This window comes from Acomys russatus, chromosome 5, assembly GCF_903995435.1.
Source record: "Acomys russatus chromosome 5, mAcoRus1.1, whole genome shotgun sequence".
In the NCBI taxonomy this organism is placed as follows: domain Eukaryota; kingdom Metazoa; phylum Chordata; class Mammalia; order Rodentia; family Muridae; genus Acomys; species Acomys russatus.
The window spans coordinates 74662285-74684017 of NC_067141.1; the positions used below are offsets into that span (position 1 = coordinate 74662285).

A 21733-nucleotide genomic window follows, 5' to 3' on the forward strand; every position below is an offset into this window, starting at 1 on the left:
TGGCAGCCCCTGGATGACATCCAATTCATAGGATGTCATCTTGTCCTCAGTGCTTGGTACCATTCTACCCTGAAGAGAAAGGTGTGAGCAAAAGGGACCCTTTACTTGTAGCTGAAGTCACAGGCTGAGTTCAGTTCTTCATTGTCCCCCATGGAGCCTTTGCTCACTCCCAGGCCTGCTTCTCTGGGGAAAATCGGCAGGACCCCTCCATGTCAGCTTCTAGGATTCTGAGCTCCGCCGCAGTGAGCCCCTCCACCTGTGTGAACACACTCAATGTCACTGGCTTTGGCTGTGGAGCTACACTGGAGTGGCCAAATGGCCCTTTCAAGGTTCTGGCAAATACCAGAACTCTGTGTCTGAACAGAGCCTGGATACCACAAGGCCCTTTTCTCTGCCTCTTCAACTCTACACCGTCCGCAGCGGCCATGGTCCTGCTGAACCATCTGCCCATTCTGGTGGCTTCTGGCTTTATTTTCATTCTTGCCTCTTTAATGCCAAACATTTGCTCTTCCTCTCTTGGTCCACACGGATCCAGGTGCATGGTCACCTGTCAGAGGGAGACCCACTGGGCAGTCGGTGAATGGTCCCCACGGATCCAGGTTTATAGCTACCTGTCAGAGGGAGACCCACTAGGCGGTAGGTGAATGGTCCAGCCTTGTACGCTAGAAAGCACAAGTTTGGATGTGATGTAAGAAGGAGGATCCATTTACATCAGGGCGAGGCGTCTATGAGATTCTAGTCACCGGTTTTGTGATGACTCTCCTCTGTTGTCTTCAGGATTTAAAGAGAAAAGGTGCTTCAGGGAGATGACTGGGGCCTGCCCTGTACATAAACAGATAGCAGAGAGTAATAAAGTGAATGTTACCTAACAGGTTAGGTTTGTGTCCAAGTGGGATGAGAGATTTATTGGGCCTGGACTCCTAGGAAAAGGCGATAAAATAATGCAGACAAGGAAATGGGCTTATTGGAGTGACCTAAAAATACAAAAGCACACCAGACAGGCTTTTGCGTAGTTAATGCCAGCCAGAGTAATTTTAATTTGTTCACATAGTTGGTGGGTTGAGGGAAGTGTGCGAAGAAACCTAGAGACTGGTAAGAGGCAATTAGCAACAGTGTACAACTGTCAGGCCTCTCTGTCTCGAAACTTGCAGATAGAGCAGACTGTCAGACTCCAGGGCCACATTACCAGGTGACATAGGCACCCAGAAAAGAAATCCACCCTTCAGGTTGCCTCTTCCCACCCTGCCACTCCCTATTGTCTGTCGGCAGATGTGCTTTGTGTCCAGCAACATCCGGGTTCTAGCGGAAGCTGTGGCTCCTCCTTGGATGATGTGTCCCCGTATGAGTTCACTTCTTTCCCTCTGGAAATCATTGCTTTTCTTGGGTGCCCTAGATGATGTCAGGGGCTCACAATGCTGATTTGGAATTAAAACAGTCACCTCTGCTGAAAGGCAACTAGGAAGCTGAGATCTAGGACGCATGCGTAAGGAAAACTAGAAACCCTACAAGCAATGACGATGCTTTTAGGAACACTTAGCAAAGCATGTCACACATGGTGGCTCACACCTGTAAGCCCAGCTCTCAGGAGACTGAGGCAGGAGCATCTCTATGAGTTTGAGGCTACAGAAACCACATCCTTACGAGAGATGAGCGCTAGTTTGTCCCTGCTACCTTCTCTCCCTGAGGACTGGTGTTTGGGAATTCTTTTAGGGAATTGCTCACTGGGATCTTCTTACCAGCTCAGAAATGTGGAAACAGGTTTCACCTCAGCATTGTGCATAAGAGGGAGAAGGGAGGTCACCAAGGTAGCTGCGATGCCGTTGGCGAAGCTACAGTTCATTGGTGACTTTTACAGCTTTTCTAAAAGCTCCATTCCGACGTTAGAGTCCTGTGTCTTGTAACCAGGAAGCGGGCTGATGCCCTGGGTGAGTTCAGCAAGTTTGTTTTGACTTGTGGCCCATGAAGAGAGCCATTATGTAATGTTAAACTGGGCCCGGAATGTCAGCTGGGCCCTGCTTGCCAAAGCTTGAGGAGTTCGTCGGCAGCAGACTATGTTTAGTATGACTAATTCAGCTTGGCAGGGTGAAGGGGTGGGTGGGTGTCACTCTGAGGGGGAGGGATGACTTATGCTCTGTCGAACCTTAGCACTTTGTATGCACTAAAGCTGTCCCCAAAGTAACTTCAGTAGGCAACTAACTGAGGTGAGGCCTCATTAACCAACTAGCACAGCACTGACCGTTGACTGATGGAGTCAAGACACTGAGGTATTCGGCTTGCGATTAGGAGAGTCAGGCCCTTGGGTCCTGGGAAATGCTTCCTATAGCAGCCTGTGTTGGTCAAGTGTGGCTGGCAGGGTACTCAGTAATTAAAGCCGGTATACAAACCCAACACCAGATTCTGTAATAAAAGTCGCAGTGAACCCCAATAAAAATGTAAAGTAAAGGAAAATGTGGCCCACTTTCCTAATAAAGATTCCAGAGTGTAATTTAGACTCCCAGCTTCAACCTTCTTCATCTTTATTTGGACGCCTTTTACTCCCTCCTCCCCCCCCCCCGACACCCCCACCCCCCGAAAAGATCCCTCTTGGTCCTTCTTGTGGGACAAAAGAATCTCATTTTTATGCAGATGTCTTCAGTTGGAGACAAAAATAACCCAGAAGCATGTTTGCACAACCATCCTTAAGCAGTGCGTCCCCTGCCCCCATCACAAAAAGGTTGCTCTTTGGTGGGATAGATGCCCTGCCTGAGGTGAAGTGGGGAGTCCCTTTTGTCCCTCCTCTGATGAATGGCTGTAAAATGTTCACTGAACCTGGAAACACCTCCTTTTGTGGCTGCTGCCCCCCTAACACAGGCTGTTAAACTTGGGGCAATTGCTCATGGTGGGGGATTGAATGGGGCTATTGTGGGAGGAGGGGCTCACGCTGAAGCTATTGTGGGCATAGAGATGTCATTGTTTTCCAAGTATTAAGGCGTAGACTCTGGGGACCCCCAGGCATCAGTGTGCCCAGCCACTGTGCTGACCGCACAGCATTTGTAGGTTTTAATTGTCCCCTGAACACCCCAGCATCAGAAAGATGGCAAGACCCTCTTAGACAGGACATGCCGTGGTGTGCCCCCTACAGGATGCATGTGGTATTTCCTACAAGTATCAGCATACCAAGGTCTTTTCTGCCTCTGGGTCACAGGTTGTTCATTTTTCCATCTTGATTCCCAGCCATCATTTCTGCAGGGAGGTCAGTTTTTCTCCAGGCATGAGGGGAGAAAACATTTGTTAAAAATCACTTCTTCCACCTTAGGAATAACAAAACTCCCCCATTCCTGCTGGCGGCAGTTTCATTCTGCTTGCCTTTGGCCATATGGCCTTCCGAGGCTCTTCTGATCTTAATTACAGTATTCAGCCTTTGTTTATTTAAAAATCAAAAGGCGTATAGGCTATTGATGGTTTATCTGTATTAATGGCAACACCATACCTGCCAACTGTCCCTTCATTTAGTAAAGGAGCCGGCTACAATCCCTGCCAACAGCTTACTGTGTGCACACAGCACTTAACACACTGGTCAATAGAGGCAGGCATATTTTGTAGCTTTAGAATTGCCACGCAGGCATTTCCCACTGTGACCCTCTGCAACATAGTGTTGACTTACAGGAAGGTAGACACACGGTTAGGAAGAGCAACCAGGAAGTACTGGAGTTCAAACTCTGAGTCTTCACTTCCTGTGTTAGCTTAGAGGCTTGGAGGTGTATTCTTGGCAACCTTAATTTTGCCTTCTGTAAAATTGGAACGGTACTGGGGTTAACATCCTGGAAATGATGCAGGATTTGGATGCATGCTTGTGAAAGGTGCTCACATATGCAGCTTCCTTGCAGACGGCCGTATAGGGCTTTAGGACTGAAAGTTGAAACCCTCCAATCCAGTTCCCGAGTAAGAAACTTAGTGCAGTGGTACTCACTGTTTTCTGAAACGTGGTATTATCTTACCTGGTTCATTGCTAATTTTAATATTCCAACTAAACCATAGCTCAGATCCAATGTGTAATAAAACCAAGTCTTTTCAAAATGGCTCTTATTTGAAGATGCTGACAAACCATCAGAAAATGGGTTTGCCATACGTGTGCTTAGAAAGGCCAGTTGTTGAAACCACTGAAGACATGTCAGGAAACCTTAAACCCAGTTGCTTTGCCCTTGCTTTAATAAGCAAGGTAATTCCTTGCTTCTTCCTCTGGCTTTCAGAAGCCCTCCTCTTAGAAAAATCAATTCTTATGGATCTCTGTAGGGTCCAATTGGACCCGTCTTTGGAAAAAACTGCATCTCTTTAGATAATAATGACCTTTCAATTGTTTTTGGTTTTGTTGTGTTTTTGTTTTTGTTTTTGTTTTAGATTCTCATGCTTTTTTTGTGTGAGCCCATCGCTGTTTGAATAGTTGCTTTTAAAGAAGTGGGTTTTAGGAGCTGTATTTAAAGAATTTGTAATCTCAACCCTGAGATACTGCCTACTGGGGAGACATTGATGTCCACCCCCTCTGATACCTCCCTCTCTTCCTTTTTCTTTTAGCATCTCCCCTCCCCAATATTCCAGTAGTGGTGTTTTTAGGTATAAATTCTTGCATCATGTATTTATTGAGCATTTAACCAGTGCTTAATTGGTTCTGTTTTTTTTTTTTTTTTTTTGCTTAATTGGTTCTGTTTTTTTTTTTTTTATACTTGGCATGACAGTAGGCGCGTTTTAAACTTGCATACCTCATTGATCGTACAAGTGCTTTTTTTTTTTTTTGGACAAGCCTGGCTCCCTCAAATTACAGTGAAGGCAAAGTAGATTCTAATTGCTGCTTCTTGGGCCCTAAGCATCTATATATTTTACCTAATTTGTAGTTGGGAAACAGCTAAAAATGTTGTGTGTCTATGCCAGTCATTTTCGTTGTTGTAGTTTATAAAACTTTGAACCAAATGTGTGAGTGCTACACGAACCAAGCTAAGTACTGGGTCAAAGACATGAGGTCCAGGGGCCTGGACAGATGGCTCGGTGGTTGAGAGTACTGTTACCCTTACGGAGGACCTAGCACCCACACCATGTTCAGAAGCATCAGGAACTGTAGGTCCAGGGTTTCAATGCTCTCTTGTGACCTCTGCAGGCACCAGACACATTTGCATAGCACTTATATCCATAGGGTGAAAAAATTAAAACGTAAAAATAAATTTTTAAAAGAGGCAAAAAATCCAAATTAATATTGATATTTATAAATACTGCCTGAGTGCTGGCAGTATGTCTGTCCCAATTGCAGCCTAGTTTTTCCGAGTAAGCTGTAGAAAGAAGCGAAGAGCTCTGTGAGTTACGGTAAACTTTGGATACAAATGGGGCCTGATTGACATGGAGTCCCTGTTCTCTAGCTCCATAGAAGCCCCTGGTTAGATAATCTGACAGCAAAGTGTAGCATTTAGATGTTTTTGCCTTTTAAATGCAATTTAAAGCTTGAGTCCTCCCCTGCCTTTCTGCACCCCTACCCCAACCCTCAGGCCTCCACCCCTCCCCCTGCCCCCAGGCCTCCGCCCCGCCTGCCCCCAAACATGTAGGTAAAGCAAGCTCTTCATTCATGTTTCTGGGGAACCATAACTGATGGAACTGGGCTTTGGACTCTGGTTCTGTTTGAGATTAGTTGGCTGTGTGACAGTGTGCTGAATCTCAAGACCCTGAGCCCACTGAGGGCAAGACTGTCCCTTAGTTGGTTTGCTGACGTAAGTTTAGTATGGGGTATCTGGCTGTGTGGTATTTCCGGACTGGGCGAACAAAGCGGTCAGCCTTAAGGACAAGAGAGTCTGAGAGGTCTGAGACAGCAGGAGAGGTGTTTCCTTCTCTCTTCTTCCTTCTTCCTCTCCTTCCTCTTCTTCGCGTGTTGAAATTACTATCCGACGATCATTAGACCAGTTCTTCCGTATTCTCTGTGTTCGTCTGTTTTTCCGCCTGAAAAGTGGGGTTGCTGCCATGTGTGGCTTTATTTCAGTATGAGAAATAGTCTCTGCGAAGCTTCCTGAAGAGATGTGCTAGACAAAAACAAGATGATTTTGAAAAACAACCCACAGTCCAGACTGTTCCAAGATGCTTGGTTGCATTCAAAACCAGTTTCCCAGTCGGCTTCAGGCAGGCAATTGCAACATGCTTTCCATCTGGGCCTAGTGCGAGTGCATTCCCAACTCCACACTGTGGCAGGAACCTTGCCAGGGCTTCTTACCCTGTGAGAGCCAATGGGCGTTGTTGCTATGGTGGAGGCATGTCATAATTTAATTTTACTTTATTATTCACTGGATGTGCCCATTGTGTGTTACCCTCTGGGTGTGTTTACAAGGAAGGAGGCAGAGACTGTCACGTCTGTTAAGTCTGCTTTGACACTGTACGGCGGGGTGAGTTCACACATGTGCTTGCATGCACATACACATCCCCTGCCTTCCTTCTTAGCCAGCAGAGTTTTTAGGGCTAGGGAGACATGCCTCTCTAGCTAGTGACTGGCTCTGCTCAGAAAGGCCAGCCTTCTTAAAGTGCCTCGCTGCAGCCTCAGGAAGCCCCCGAGGCAGCCTGGATTTAGGCATGTGTGCTCCTAATTTCTCCAGTATCACACGTGCGCTGAACAAGTCTCCTCCCCGTGCTTACTTAAGTAGACTACAAATCAACCTCCTGGATTTGGGCAACTCTCTGCGGCAGCCTTCCTAAACTTCGTATGACACACGAAAGTTTAAATCCACAAAGCTGTCATGTGTCCCTTAATGGAAACTGGGGACTTGTGGGATGCCATCATGTCTTCCTACTGTCCCTTGGTCCCTGGCGTGCAGACATGAGTGGTCAATTCAGAGAGGTGAATTTAGCCAGGCCCACATATTTAGATCCTCCTTATTATTTTGTTTTAAAATGAAGATGAAGAAGATTTTTTTTTTGAAGGCATTGCAGGTGAGTTTCTATCATGGCTGGTGTTAAAAATGGGTACCCCCCCTCCTTCCAAATAGTGTTAGACTGTTGCTTCCCCTGGTAAGTTACACTGAGCTGAAAGGCCCAGTATCTGATTTTTGTCATATTGCTACGGTAGTACTTAACTGGAGGCCCCATGAATGACAGGGGTCTTTTTGCTCAATAATCAAAACCTGACCTCAAACTCTTGCCATCAGCACAATTTCTGACTCACTGAAGTGACTTGATGTCACTATTATAACCCTCCCCTTCCCCACACTTCATTACGTGGTCACTGGCTATGAAGTCTTGAGTCTTACAGAGTGGGGTGTTACCACCTAGGAGAGTCAGCTGGGCTGGGCACACTGCTGGTGGCTGGGGTCTCTTTAAGGGGGTTCTGCAAGGACAGCCGTTTGTCACCGTGAGAAATTATGATCCTTTGTTCTCATTAGCCTTTGCTCACACTTCTCCTAGTCTCGGAAAAATCTGTGGTTTCTCTTCTTTCCCACCAGCATTTAAAATAAAGTTGTCCTTATTAGAGATGGATGACATTGTGGGCACCATAAACACAAGGAATTCTGTTAGCAGACCACGTTTAAAAAAAAAAAAAAAAAGAACGAAAGAAAGAAAGAAAGTATGAGAGCCAGATAAATCTTCAACTCAGACACAAACGTAAAAATGGTCCTTTTTATAAATTGGATGCGTAGCCAGTCACTTACCTTTAAAGTTTCCAAGGGTGATTCAACTTTTCAGAACCCATCGTGTGGGCTTAGCTTGACTATCAGTTTTTACAGGCCAAATACAGTCTTATGGTTGTTGATCTTGATAATGCCACCTCTAATCCCGTGAGTTTTGCGATGGAATTCATGATGAACAGTCAGGAATTGCTGCTGCTGACATCTTATTTATTGGCAAGGTGACTTGCTAAGCTTTCTTGGTTAGTATGTTTGTTCTGAGATTGCTATCTATCTATTATCTATCTATCTATCTATCTATCTATCTATCTATCTATCTATCACCTATCATTTGCCTGTCTGTCTACCTATCATCTTTTTTTATCAGAAATGCTTATTCATGAGTTTTATCTTTGGAGAACATACATTTGGTTTGTATTTTCCAAGCTGTATCTGGAGAATGCCATAGACTGCTTTGCATGAAGTGGCCCTTTTGTATTTTGTGATTTCTACAGAAAAACTTTCTTTGTAGATGTTGGTTTGTTGGGTTGCATGATTACATTTGAACTCCTTTGCATCAGAAGCCTGCTTTTTCTTTTTCTTTTCTTTTTTTCTTTTTTTGGTCCTTCAAGCAGAGAGTCAGCCCCTTACTTGGCGTCTTACAGGCACTCCTGCCTAGTGCAGGCAGTGGTGTGGGGTTTGGGAGAAGGCACAGCAGTAGCCGGTCTGTCTTTTCCTTCAGTGTGGAGCTTTGTCTAATGATGACAGTCTATCAGTCCACACAGCTCAAGATGAAGATAAATTGAATTAGTAAGCATGAACTAAATGACTCATTGCTACGATTAGACTGTGACAATTTCTTAAGTGCAACCTCACATGTTTAGTGGTGTTAATTGTAACAGCATTTCATGGGAGCATTTGATTTCATAAGCAAACAGAATAAGTTAGTAATTCTCAAAAAAAAAAAAAAACCTATTTTAAGGCATGGACTTAGAAAGAATACACATTTTAACTGGCCTCAGTTTGCTTCAGCTCATTGGGATGGAAATTGGTAAAATTTCCATCTTAATTCCAGCTTTTATGGGTGTGCAGCTACTTATACTTAGGCCAGTGGCATATCATCGTGGAGGCAGAGGATGGGTACCATGTAGTAAATCTTACTGAAAATTGGAGAGTTCTGAACAGCAGATAACTCTGAGTGCAGCTAAAATGGTGCTCGTGGCAGACAGGGCCATAGAAGGAATGTGGTAATGAAGGAGCCTAGGACAGACTCGCAGAACATGGATACTATACAAGGCCCAATTCAAATATTTTGTGAGACGTTGGCATGCTGTGTAAACCTTTTTTTTTTTTTTTTTTTTTCTGAAAAGCATGTTTTCTCTCATGTCAGAAATGATCACAGGAATCCTTTTAATATTCATTTAAATAGTTCTTAATTGGCTTCAGTGAGTTTAAAGTTCAGTACGAAGGTAAGATCTAAGCTTACTAATTAGATTCGGATGCAGTTTGACTTATGGAGCAGACTCCATAATTAAAGAATTCCATATCAAATGTGCATTTTGAAAACATTTCTTTTTCTCATCCTTGAGGTGTTCTCTCTCTCTCTCTCTCTCTCTCTCTCTCTCTCTCTCTCTCTCTCTCTCTCTCTTTAAATCTCTCCTGTTTATCACAAACAGGAATTTTCTTTTACAGAGGATTTAAAAAAAAAACAAACAAAACAACAAGGGTTTTTGTGTGGCTTGGTAAAAACTGACAATCAGATTTTTCAGTGCAAACCTCTCGTTTGTCAGTCAGTCGGCATCTCCATTCGGGTTACTCCCCATTTTTCTTCATCCAAGTAGAATTTTGACTTGCCCAGAACGCGGGGATGAGCACAAGTTGTTGTCTTGTGTGTTCCCCCTGCGAAGTTGTTTGATGCTGTTGAAATGGAAGGCTGAAGTAGAAGGGGCACTTAGGCAGGCAAGGGGTTTCCTTTGTAAATAATAGATCAAGAACACTGGATTTGTATCTAATGGAGCCGCGTGCGGCCTCGGTTTCAAGGACAGTGCGGGGGTTTAAAAACTGCAACCACCGGCCATCCCGTCTGCAACCTGTGGTCAGTTTTCTGCTTGGGGTGTGTGTGTGTGTGTGTGTGTGTGTGTGTGTGTGTGTGTGTGTGTGTGTGTGTGTGTGTGTGTGTGTGTGTGTGTGTCTTTGCACCTTATTATCCTCCACTACCTCCCCCTTTAAATGGTTTGTCCGGTTGTCATATTTTATTTCGTAAACCTAAGAAAAAAATGTAAAAACCTCATAGCAGTAAAGCCACGTCTGTATATTTATCTAGGTCCTTGCTGTCAGCTGGCTTCTGAAACTGTGGAGTGGCTTATAAGAGAGAGTCAGATCTGGCTCCCTGAAATGTTTAAAAGCGTCTGTTTGGCTGTGGTGTGCTTCACCAAGAAAGGGTGGCTGGCCGAGCCAAGGTGAACGCAGCCCTCGCTTTGGCAGCTTGGTTACATTCGCCGGTATTCTGTATCCTGACGATTCAATGAACATTTGTAATCTACCGTTTTCTGTCCTGTTCTGGGAGTTGCCAGATCTGTTCTTGTGTTTGCTGCTTTGATCCCTATGTTTGAAAATTGCCCATTTAATACTCCATCAGTGGGTGACTGCGTAACTGCTGAAAGCACTAGAAGGCTTTGTGTCCCCTGGATATGAAGACGCTCTTTCTTACAGTCTAAAGATTATGCATAATTAATATTTCCCATATATGTAAGTGCAGATGCACCCTGGTCTCTTAAAAATGTTTAATTCTGTCCAGAGTATGATAGAAAAGTAAACATAAAATATTGGGTGTCAAGTGAGTACTGTGTAAGGAAAATGGAAGTAACAACCGATGGTCCTCGATTGTTACTTAGGAGATTATTAGATAATTACTCTAAATCGAAGCGAACCTTTTTAGGTATCTCTTTTTCTAAGTGAACTCCATTCATTTGAGCACGCCACTCCACTTTATTAAGCAGGGAAAAAAAATGTTATTTCCTAAAATAGGTTTCCAAATAAATAAAACTCTAGATAAACAGATTTTTAAACCAAACATATTTTTATTACATATGAAATTATGTACAGCTAACTGGTGCTGCAGACTACTTAGAAGAAAATCATACATTCTCTCACACAGAAGTATAAAGTCGGTCCAGTTTAGCCAAATCATTGATTTCTAAATTGTTTCCAAATCATTGTTTATTTATTTTTGAAGAAAAATGTATAGAATGGCTCCATTTGAATTTTAAGGGAGAATCCTGGGTGTCCAGGAGATCATGCCACTAGACCAGAAGCTTAGACAGCTCCCCTGAGGCAGCGTCTGAAGCATCCTTGCCAGGGCACTGCTTAATGGATTGATAACTTTCAGATTTCAGCTTTTACATGAGGTGAGGCTGGCCATACTTAAGATCTACCGTGTAACTGCTTTGCAGGCAGAAATGCTTGTTTTTTGAGGAGAAACAAGTAACTTCGGGGACGTCAGTTTGTTCTTTAACAGGCTTTCATCCCTAAGTATACCAAATTGTTTCTTTTATTAATCGGGTCCTTACACTGTGGCAACAGTTCTGAGGGGAACATGCAATCAGGAAGATGTGCTTCATGTGTCAGATCTTGTGGTCTGAACTACGTTAGCACATCCTTTAAAGGAATCCACATTCTTTCTCTCCCTCCCCCCTTTCTTTTCTCCTCCCTCTCTCTCCTCCCAACAAACACAGCTAATATAACAGAAATTACAGAAATGGGTACAATGTATTTCCCCCTTTCTCATAGCATGCTTTGGTTGGCTAAGAGAGGGCAAGCGTATTGGAATATGATTATTTCTATTTCAGGGGGAAAAAAGATAATTTTTCATCTTACCCGGTCTCGGCATCTTTGTGGTACGCTCTTAGTCAGTGCTGGGGAAATGTCGCTGTGAGAGCTAATAGATATCTGCCCTCAATTGTTCAGACATTTTTGTCTTTTGTGACATCGAATGGAAGAGAGGGAGGGGAATAGAAACAACTAAAAAATGTCAAAAGATCAAAAAATCAATGGGCCACAGGAATACGATCTGTTTACCAGGACGTAGCTGCTCTTTCTCCTCTGCCACGAGTCCGTCTGAGGCGGCATCTGGGGCAGTCACCAAAGTCCAGGCAGCTCCATCCCTGGGAGATGCCACACTGCACTCAGAATGGGCACATTAGCCGGCTTGCATACCACCTGCCCTCACCTCTCCATAAATAACAAAATAAATGTAGAGTTGCCTTCTCTATGACTGTATCCACACAAATGCAAGGGTTTTATTCATCTGGTTGGTTTCTTGTTTTGTCTGATGCTGTAATGTTTTTACTTCCAGCCACTCCCTGAGCTTTGTCCATAGCTTTGTCCAGCAGATATCTTAGAAGATTTGCTAATAGGGTTTTAATTTATGAGTCAGGGGAAAACTCCTGACATTTATTTATTTGATCTTAGAAGGAAGAACTTATCAGGGACAAAATTGGTAATCATTCGGTAGATTGTATGTGAGAGATAAATAATATTTTGTCCCTGCCTTGGCCAGTTTAGACTTGTTCAAGTTGAGAGAGCCCTTGGGGGCAATTGAGATTTTATTTGAATATCTGTTTCTTAGGGAAATAGTCAGGTAGGCAGGAAGTGGACCTTGTAAGTTTTATAGGGAAAGCAAGGTGCTGGTTAAGTTCACAAAAATTCTCTTGAATTTGGGGCTATGGACAGTAGTTACTATTTTAATTTTAAAAACTTTTCAACCAGTTTGTTAACTGGAGTGGGCTGTGTGTGTGTGTGTGTGTGTGTGTGTGTGTGTGTGTTCACCTACCCATTTGCCTTCAGCATAATGACAGACCAAGACAAGGGATCAACCCTTTCAGGAGAGATTGCTTTCTGCCGAGGAAGTTTGTTGCTAACCCTTGTAGTTGGTATTTGATAGTAAGGGTGGTCCAGGCTGCATATTTTATAAACTTTCTATGAGAGTTGTGGCATGTTATCATAAAACTCAATTGTGATACTTTGTATTACCCTCTGGGATGGAGAGATAGACATAGGATTAAAAAAACAATTTCTAGGCATTTCTAGATGATAAATTTAATTTTCTTTGCTATTTGGAGGTCTTCTTTGAAAATGCAATTGTAATGAACGCATTCAGAACTGGAGAATAGATTTACCCTTGGCTTCAAATAGTCGACGTTATCAGGCGCTGTCATTCGGTCCTTCCTATTTTCGGGCTGCTAATTGATGTTTTTGATGTCAGCAAGAAAATTGAAGAAAATGTCATGTGTGAACCAGTGCGGAAGTTAATAAGATTGACTTCGTTGACAGAATTTACAATGAGAGCGGAGACCGCATAATGGGACCACTGCGAATTCGCGTGCTCTCTTTGGAGTCAAAATTGACACCTCACGCTAGGCCAGTGGTCGATAGGCGAGATGGAACATTTGGGAAAGTTCCTAATCTCATTTTTCCCCCCTTACCTTTTGGTCTCCGATGGTTATTTAGTTCCTCCAGCAGCTGCTTTTCCAGGGGGCTGTTGCTGTCGACCACTCCAGACCCTCGATTCAGGCTCCTGGTGGCCCCAACAATGCTTATTTCTTATGCTGTTTTGAGTTTGAAAGCAAAGGAGTCTTAGAAAGGTTAGATTAAGATATGTCTTAGGGATGGACATACTAATATCGGTCAGGGTCATTGTAGATGCTCCGGTTATGTGCAAGAAAAGCCCAAACGCAAATCCTCCCCTGAATAAAGAGACCCTGTTGGCACTAGGATCAGTCCTTGAACATAACAGAAGGCAGAAAAAGAATAAAGTTCTGAGCCACATGTCTCTGCCCGGGGCAGGGCGGGGGCGGGGGGGAACGCACCATTTGGGCCATGGTGTCCCTTAAGGTTTTGATTTTTTTTATTATTATTTATCGAGGTTCCAATGTAATAGTTTAATTTTCTAGGAAAGTGACAAAGTTTATTGGAGCTGTGTGTATAATTATGGATTGGATTAGTTGAGTTTGGTTCAGCGCATCTGATTATCTTCTGGCCTTCAGGGAAATGCGCTAAAACCCTAATATGTCCAGTACCCCCAAGCGGTCTCTTTTTGAAGGCGCCGCACAAAATGTGGTCTCGACCAGCGCTCGGCCTCCAAGGATCTTCAGTGAGAGACATTATTCTTGGAATATCCAATTAATTCCACGGGCAATGATCAGTTAGCGCTTCTTCCTCCTTTCTCGCCATTTGAAATGCTAACACAATGAATATTTTCTCATTGGTCTGTGTCCCTCGGCTAAGCTGTTGCCGCGGGCTGAGAATTTCATCGACTGATGAGACCAGAGGCTCCGCCAATAAAAGGTTACAGTACGTGATTTGCATGCCAAGTGGGGTTTGGTTTCATGAACTTAAAAGTTCTTTAACTTTTATTTGACTTTTTTTCTTTTGTTCAAAGTAGATTGAGGGGGAAGTGTATGTGTGATATCTAGAGTAGGGAAATTACCAGGGACCGTAGGCCACAAGGATACTATGGGCCATCTTCTGGAGAGTCAGAGGAAGGGGATGGTCTTTGTGCTGTTTGTTAGCGTTTATGGAAAACAACCAGAGCAACTTGAAGATTGAGCCAACAGAAGGAAGATTTTGTGGCTGTCAGGAGCTAGCACTGAGTCCCACTAGACCCGTCAGTAGTTTGACATTTTGGGATGATGCAGGAAAGACTATGTTGTACACATACAGTGACATTTGAAATGACTAGGGAGCCATTGAGTAGGACATTTGGAGGAAGAAGAGACATCCTTTTCTTCAGAGTGGTCAGTAGGCAGTCTTGGGTACCAGGGAAATACTACTTCTAGAGGTCCCTCAGAGGCACAGCAGCCTTCATTTTGAAGGGGGGTATGGGGGTTGCTATAGACATTGAGTTGCATCCAGCACAAGAAATGTCCAGAAAACTCAGCACATTTCATTGGAGGATACTGATGGCATGGTAGATGAGACCATCCTCTATGGAGCCCTAGCTTCAGGACTGTACTACACAAAGCCCTGGGAAGCATGGAGCCAACAGGAGCAGGCAGTGGCATCTTTACTTGTATCTTCCATGGTATCTTTTTCATCTTCTAGAAAAATTGGATATTCCAAATAAGGATTTTCATTAAGTTGGGAATCTTCTCGTTGATTTAAACCCACCATAGACATCTCTGATTTAAGCACTCCTGTTTGGCAGCGGGGTGAAGTGGTGGTGGTGATGGTGGTGGTGAAATAAAGGATGCTCAGCCTCTTTGCAAAACGGGGGGGGGGGCGGCTCTGAAGTAACGGAGGGCATTAGCTCAGACTGTTGTCATCTTCCAGTCCTGGTAATGTGACTGGAGACTTGACAGATTTCCACTGAATAAAAAAATCATGATACCTTTACCTAAATCGTTAGCAAAAGGGAACTGGCAGGGATCAGGATGGAGGGCCTTTCCTTTTCTCCCCCTCCCGCTGTCTTCCTTCCTTCCTCCCTTCCTTCTTCCTTCCTTTCCTGGCTGTCTGTGAGGAGCAAAGCAGGTGGCTCCCTGTGGCTGACTTTTCATGACAACATGCCATTAGAAATTGCCGTCCTGTTGATCAATCCTCCGGACGTGACAGGTTTGCCGCAAGGCCTGGCTCTTTGAGCGCCAGCACTGTGGCTTTTCCCTCCTTTTTTCCTGCACTAATTGGTGAAAGTTTTTTTCCTGTGCTAGTGGCATAGGAAATTCTTTTGAACGTTGTCACAATCAAGTGTTGACTTCTTTAGAATTGCAAGTAGATTAAGTGACTATCAACACGGGGGTGGGGGGCACCAATGCAGTCATTTTTACCACCAACATTTTGTGATTTGAGTCACACTGCAAAACCAACTAATTAGATTTGCGCCCCCAACATGTGTGTGCACCATCAGTGCACACATGCCTAAAAGCAAGGATAAGACTACGGCCCCCTTTAAACTCCCATTATCTTTTGCCATGGGGTGGGGACTGCCCTGCTATTTGAAATGAGAGCACATGTTGCCATATTGATTGAGAAAAAGTACATCTATTAATTTCTTCCTATAATTAATAGATTCAGAACCATCAGAACCCAAGTGCTATGTAGCATGCTATTAATCAAAGGTCAGATACAACGCCTCGTTGTCGAGGATGTTTTATTAGAAACTACCTGGTCCTCTGTCCAAAGTCAACACACAAAGCTTCTCTTGGCCAAAGATGTGTTCTCTGGTGTTGATTCTTTACTCAAATATCAAGAAGCTTACATTTTCCTGTTCTGGCTTTATATCAGATCATTTTTCAGCCTGCAATATACTAACTCACTTTATGCTTTATAAATCACCTTGAAACAGAATTAGTATTAATACATCTTTGATTGTGAACCCTATTTTTATTTTCTGTGATTCAAATATTTGCTAGGAATTTGCGAAAATAATCTGTGCGTAAGTACGTATTTCTTGGCAATGAGAAAAATCACTTTTAGACTAAAAGTTATTGAGGCAGCTCACACCAGGAGGTATATTTGAAAGTGCCGTTTTACAGGCTGTGTGTCCCACATTCCCAGTCTTGCCTGTGTTGTCACATCAAGTAATAACTCATTGGGAAACGGTAATGGAGATTGTGAAACCCTACAACTTTGAGGATTTCTCTCTCTCTCTCTCTCTCTCTCACACACACACACACACACACACACACACACACACACACACACACAAATTCTATGTAAAAATAAAGGAGTTTTGTATCGACCATGATAGGAACATAGTAGCCATAACTACTTCTGTTAGAAGGTAGTTATTGACAGGGAGATGACAGCTGTAAGGGAAAGGTGTCACTAGGATTATTAGGGACATTTTAAAAATTATCCTTATATGCAAAAATGAAAGGTGAGAGAGCATAGTGAAGGGCTGTCCAGAATTACCCAGGCCTGGGACTCCCCTGAGCTACCATAATCACCAGTCATTATGTTATAGGAGAGAGAACAGCAGAGACCCCTATTGCAAAAAGCAGCAGTTCATATAATTAATTTTGCCATTGTAAAAATCATTTGTAAAATTTGCATTATTAACATTATCAAGTCACTAGTTGGTGAGACATCAGACGTGATGAGAGTGAAGGGCAGCTTAGGGAGAACTGGGCCTTAAACCCTCAGCAGATCGGAGTTAGGATCAAAGGCGCTTGCTTTATGTGGCTGTGCTAGACTTTGAAGTCCTGACTGCACCTACAGCACTCATTTCATCAAGTTCACTGGTGTCTTAATAGCAGATCAATAAGTTTCAAAGTCGGAGAGTTAATTTGATACTAGTGCTGATGCAGTCGTGCTGGGGAAGCGAGAGAGAGGCAGGAAGGCTGCCTATTAACAACTCCGGTACAGAGCACACAAAGATGCAGATTACAGATTGTGCGTGGCCAGGAAAAGGCAGGCTCGGGCTGCAGGCGGGAAGCTGAACTCCGATAAAGCAGGGGCTCCTTAATTTAGACATCTCAGATTGTTTGGAAGCTAGTCTGTACTTGTGAAAAGCTGTAGTGAGATTCACACATAGGTGTGTTTACATAGGTCTCCATTTGGTATAGATCACGGGCAATGTGGCACAGGTCTTTCTAAATAGGTGTTTCAGGGCCCCACATTTTACTGCATAAAGTGTATTTGTAGATTTTTATGGGACAATACCGGGAGAGGGGAATGGAACAATCTACTTGTGGTTTTGAAAGGTACTTTGAAGGTGTGCTTATATCTCGGGGATGATGCTTATCTATTTTCAAATTAGCATTGGGAATATCTATTGAGGTATAACAGATAGACGTTCATAATTTGTTATATGATCAAATGTAATTCATTAAAAAATCATATAGAATAGGTCTGACCCCCCGTCCCTTTCTTTCATTATAGTGTGGCTATACAGAATTGTGTCACCAGCACGCGTACACACACACACACACACACACACACACACACACACACACACACACACACACAGTCTCCGTTCTCCTCACTTAGGAAGGTGGTACATTTTGATGATCCAGTCCAAAGACTTGTTAGTGGATAAAGCCCTGGTAAATTGAAAGAGAGAGGCGAGAAGTTGGGGTGAATTGGCATGTTTGTATGTGTGTTTGTTCTCTTTGTTTTTGGCGATTTTGCTTGGGTCCTTCTAATGGGATAAACAGACAACTGTGGAATATGTGGTAAAGTCGACATGGGTGACCACTTCAGGAGGAGGGGTGCAAGGGTGCTTTTTTTGGGGGGGGGCGAAAGTGAGGGCTGTAAAGACACAGAGTTCAAAGATGCGAATCATAAGAAAGTAGAAACCTTTTGTAAAAACTGTGCGGTAAGAACTTTGCCATCTGATGCTCTGCACAGGCCTCCCTGCACCGAAGGTCAGATTCACACCCTTTTTGAACAAAACTCTAATTTAGAATGTTCATCTAAGGGTTGATAATGGCATTAGGAGGCCGGTGGGGTGGTCAGTGGGTGTTGAAGATTAGCTCAGTGGCCGGGGTGGCTTTACCTAGACCCCCGCGATTCATTGGGTAGATTAAGCATCACATCTGTCATTTTATCCCTTTTACCACATTTAAAAAAGAAAAGGGGGGTGGAAATACTATCTCGAAGACAATTTCTGTGGAGCGGACCAGTGAGGCACACTCTGCCTAAAACGCTAAGAAATCGCTACATATGTGTCTTCCTATATGTGTAATTTCCTTATGCGCCCCGTCAGTCTGCATGGCAGAGAGTCATAGATGTTGAGATCATTTGAGTGAATTCATATAAGTTGGTTATACCAGGTAAGCTGCAAGTTTTTACCCTTGTTTTGTTTTAATCAGGTCTTTTGCCCGTTTGTGGAGTAAGCGCTGTGTGGCCGTCATCTCCTGAGCCATTTGCTGATGAGCTGATCGTGCACTTCATTAAATTGCTGTTAGCTATCTCTGGCAAAACTTTTATTTCCACTGTGCATGTGCACCCCAAGTTAGTCAGGCTTGGCTCCTAAGGAGCACAGAGAGAACTGTTCTGGTGCTCGGGGGTCTGCAGTGGGCACCAGGGGCTTTCTCTGAGTTGGTTGTTTCCTGGCTGCTGGTGTAGGAAGATGTCACCATGCAAGGGAACTTCAGAGTTTCTGTAAATGTAATGGTTCACCCTGAATAAAGTGAGAGAGACAGGGCTCGGGATCTGGGGAATAGGGGAGAAGGAGCCGTGCTGATGAAGGTGTCTCTTGTCAGATTTGTGTAGAATTATTTACTGTGCTGTCTTTCCTGAGCCGCCACAGTAAAAGTGAAGACATGGAAGATTATCCCAGATGGGACGAACTGCTCATACTCTGTTCTTTTTTTTTTTTTTTTTTTTTTTTTAAAGGAAAATATTTCGGGCGGAAAGTCGTCTTTTTCTTTAGAATAGTATGAATAAAATCTGGACAGCTGTCAAGAAAGATACGCAGTCTGCATTTTTTCTTTTTCTTTTTCTTTTCTTTTTTTTTTTAAATTTAGCTTCCACCATAACTAAATAGCTTGAATAGTACATCTTTCCTCTTTTTTCCCCTTCATACATAATGATCTCTACTTCATTAAAAGCGTATTAATCTGGTTCCCGGTCTCTTGGGAGGCACCTTAAGATGATGATATTGTGGGTTTTTTCCCCCCGAATTGTTTAAAAAAAAATTCTAGCAGATTTGGTCCCTGTCAGTCAGAAATAATTGTGTTCTTAATCTTGTCCCTGATGGGTGACTTGGAGTTCAGCAACGGACCGGCTCCAATGACAAATACAGTATTAATATTCATTAACTGCTTTGACAATGCTAATTTTGATGCAGTAGTAAAGGGCCTTCCAAAGTTAGCGGCCAAAGCATCAGAGCTGCGCAAGGTGGCAAGATAATTTGTGCTGGTTTGCTGAGCTGAAGGCTTTTAAAGTCTGTAGCAAAAAGCTAGGTACCACAAACAAAAAAGAGAAAGGGAGGAAAGTTCTGAAGCATTGCAAGGCAGGGCTGCGGAAATAATACGATCACAGTCCGCTAAAAAATTTGACACCTCTGATGCAGTTTCTTTGAGTGAAATTTCTACAAAGTTGCAACAAAAAAAAAAGCATAGCATGGTAAGTCAGCACATTTTTGATTTTGTTTAATCTTTTTGATCTTTTCAATTATCGCTATTTGAAGATCAATAGTCATTTTTTCCTACTATGCTTAGAAGATGCGCAGCCGTGGTTTAATATGTGTTAGGACCATTTGGTTTGAAGAAACATATCCACAAGTTTTGGTGGTGTTTTTTTTTCCTTTCTTTCTATCTTTTTTTTTTTTTTAAGTTAGTATGAAAATGTTATACAGTGTATCCTTGTGAATTCTCTTACATACAACTGTTTTTAATGATCTATTTTGGTTTTTGTATTTCCTCCCCAACAAACAGTAGAATTCAGCGAGTTAATTAAGATCTAAATTTAGTCAAGAATTTTATAGGATTCTTTCAGGTGGGGAGAAACCTTGGGAATGAAGTGGTCCTCCAACTGTATCTAAATTCAGCCAGCTTCCTCCCTTCCTTTTCTCAATGGCATCAGATAGCTATTAAAGCTTAATTTCACCGGAGATCTGCAGAATGTTACTTTCACCAACTTAGGTGAACTCGCTCGGATTATTGAAATTGCTTTTATGCTTGCCAAGTCGGCAAACAAAATATTAGGCTTTGTTCTTTTGATTGAATGCTGGGTTGGGGGGAAAAAGAGAAGAGTGAAAAGGCCCTGTCTTTTTTTTCATACGCCCCCTCCCTCTTTTGGGGGTGGATTGTTGTGGAACCGACCGTGGGAGATCCCCGTTATTGTGCGCTTCGCAGTGAATGGAACGGTGCCTGAGCATCCCGCGCGGCAAGGCTGCGGGTTGCTCCTGGAACTGTGGGCGCTACGTGGGCTGCAGGGCGGGTGCTGCCCTCCAGCGGGCCCGGGCCATCCGTGCGGCAGCATGCCTGCGAGCCGGCGGCGGCAAGAACAGCGCGGCGACCCCTAGATGGTAAGCGATGTGCCCCGGGTACCAAGCCTTGCATGCTCCGTGCCCAGCCCAGGCCATGCCGGCTGTCAGTGCGCAGGAACTTTAAGATTGATGCGCTTTGACTGGTAAGGTCCAGATGGATAGAGTCGACTTGTTTTAGTCTCCCTTAAAACCACAAGAAGGCTTAAAGAAAGAAAAGAAATGAGAAAAGGAAGGAAGAAGCAGAGGGAGAGAGGTACTTTTTCATGTCACACTATTATTGTTTAATTTGCAACTATCCGCACTTGGAGGGCATCCATTCCTTTCAGTCACCAAGTTAGAGTGACAGCTTCCACCTCTTCAGCCCCTCTCCTTCCCCACTGTGTGTACTCTCTTAAAATACACACACTTTCACCTTTTCATGTGTGAAAGTTTTGGAATAGTAGATAGATACACCTTTCGTATAGTTATGTTTTCTGTTTAGATATGGCCGTCTAATCCACTAATGTTGATTTCCTGCTCTTGTAATCTCCCTGTTCTGGCATCTTAAAACTCTTTATTTAAAACAACAAAACTAACTTTGCTTGGAGACAGGCGGGGATCCTGGGTTGTGAGTGGACAGTCTCTGGCCCCTGCGTCCCTTCTCCTCCACATCATTTTACGTAATGCCCTGCTGAACAGGACTGCTCTCTGTTTTTGGTTTGAGGAATTTTTTTATCCCACCCCCGCCCCCCCTTGCTAATCCCAACTTTGAAGCAAGCTTTAGCCTTTTGATTTTCTGTTTTGTTTTGTTTTAGTGGATTGTTCTGAGTATGGGTGTGTATCTGACAAGTTGGGATGCTCTGGGAATGAGGTCTGGACAGTGGATATGGGACAGCAAATCACCCTGAAGGAGTTCCTTGGGAGACAGTCTTAGTTTGAAGACATTGGAGAGCTTTTTCCGCTTTTCTTTTCAACGGGGGGGGGGGGGGGGGGTGAGACTGGAACTCTGTTGGCTCTTTCCCAGTTTCCTTTCCCCTTGTCCTTCGGGAAATCTGGGGAGCAAATTCTTAGCCCAAGCTGTTGGTGATGCTAGCAGACTTTCCAAGTGACTGTTGCTGGGTGATCAGAGCCTGTCTGTCAGCCGATAGAGAACTTGCAGTTTACTTAAGAAATTGCGGGAGCCACAAAAGCAGCTGCCGGGAGTGTGGTGGTCTTGGTG

General features: G+C 43.6%; 1 protein-coding gene across 32 annotated transcripts in view; it reads left to right on the forward strand.

Annotated features, from left to right (window-relative positions):
* The window catches only part of Tcf7l2 (transcription factor 7 like 2), a 189393-nt gene that overhangs the window by 132858 nt on the left and 34802 nt on the right, over positions 1 to 21733 (forward strand). Inside the window, exon 1 of one of the 32 annotated variants that reach the window (XM_051146833.1) lies at positions 20482 to 20574. The exons of the other annotated variants lie outside the window; for them this stretch is intronic. Within the exon in view, the coding sequence (XP_051002790.1) occupies positions 20572 to 20574 (3 nt within the window). The 5' untranslated portion in view covers positions 20482 to 20571. Of the gene's footprint in view, positions 1 to 20481; positions 20575 to 21733 lie in introns of those variants that run through there. 32 annotated transcript variants of the gene reach the window in all.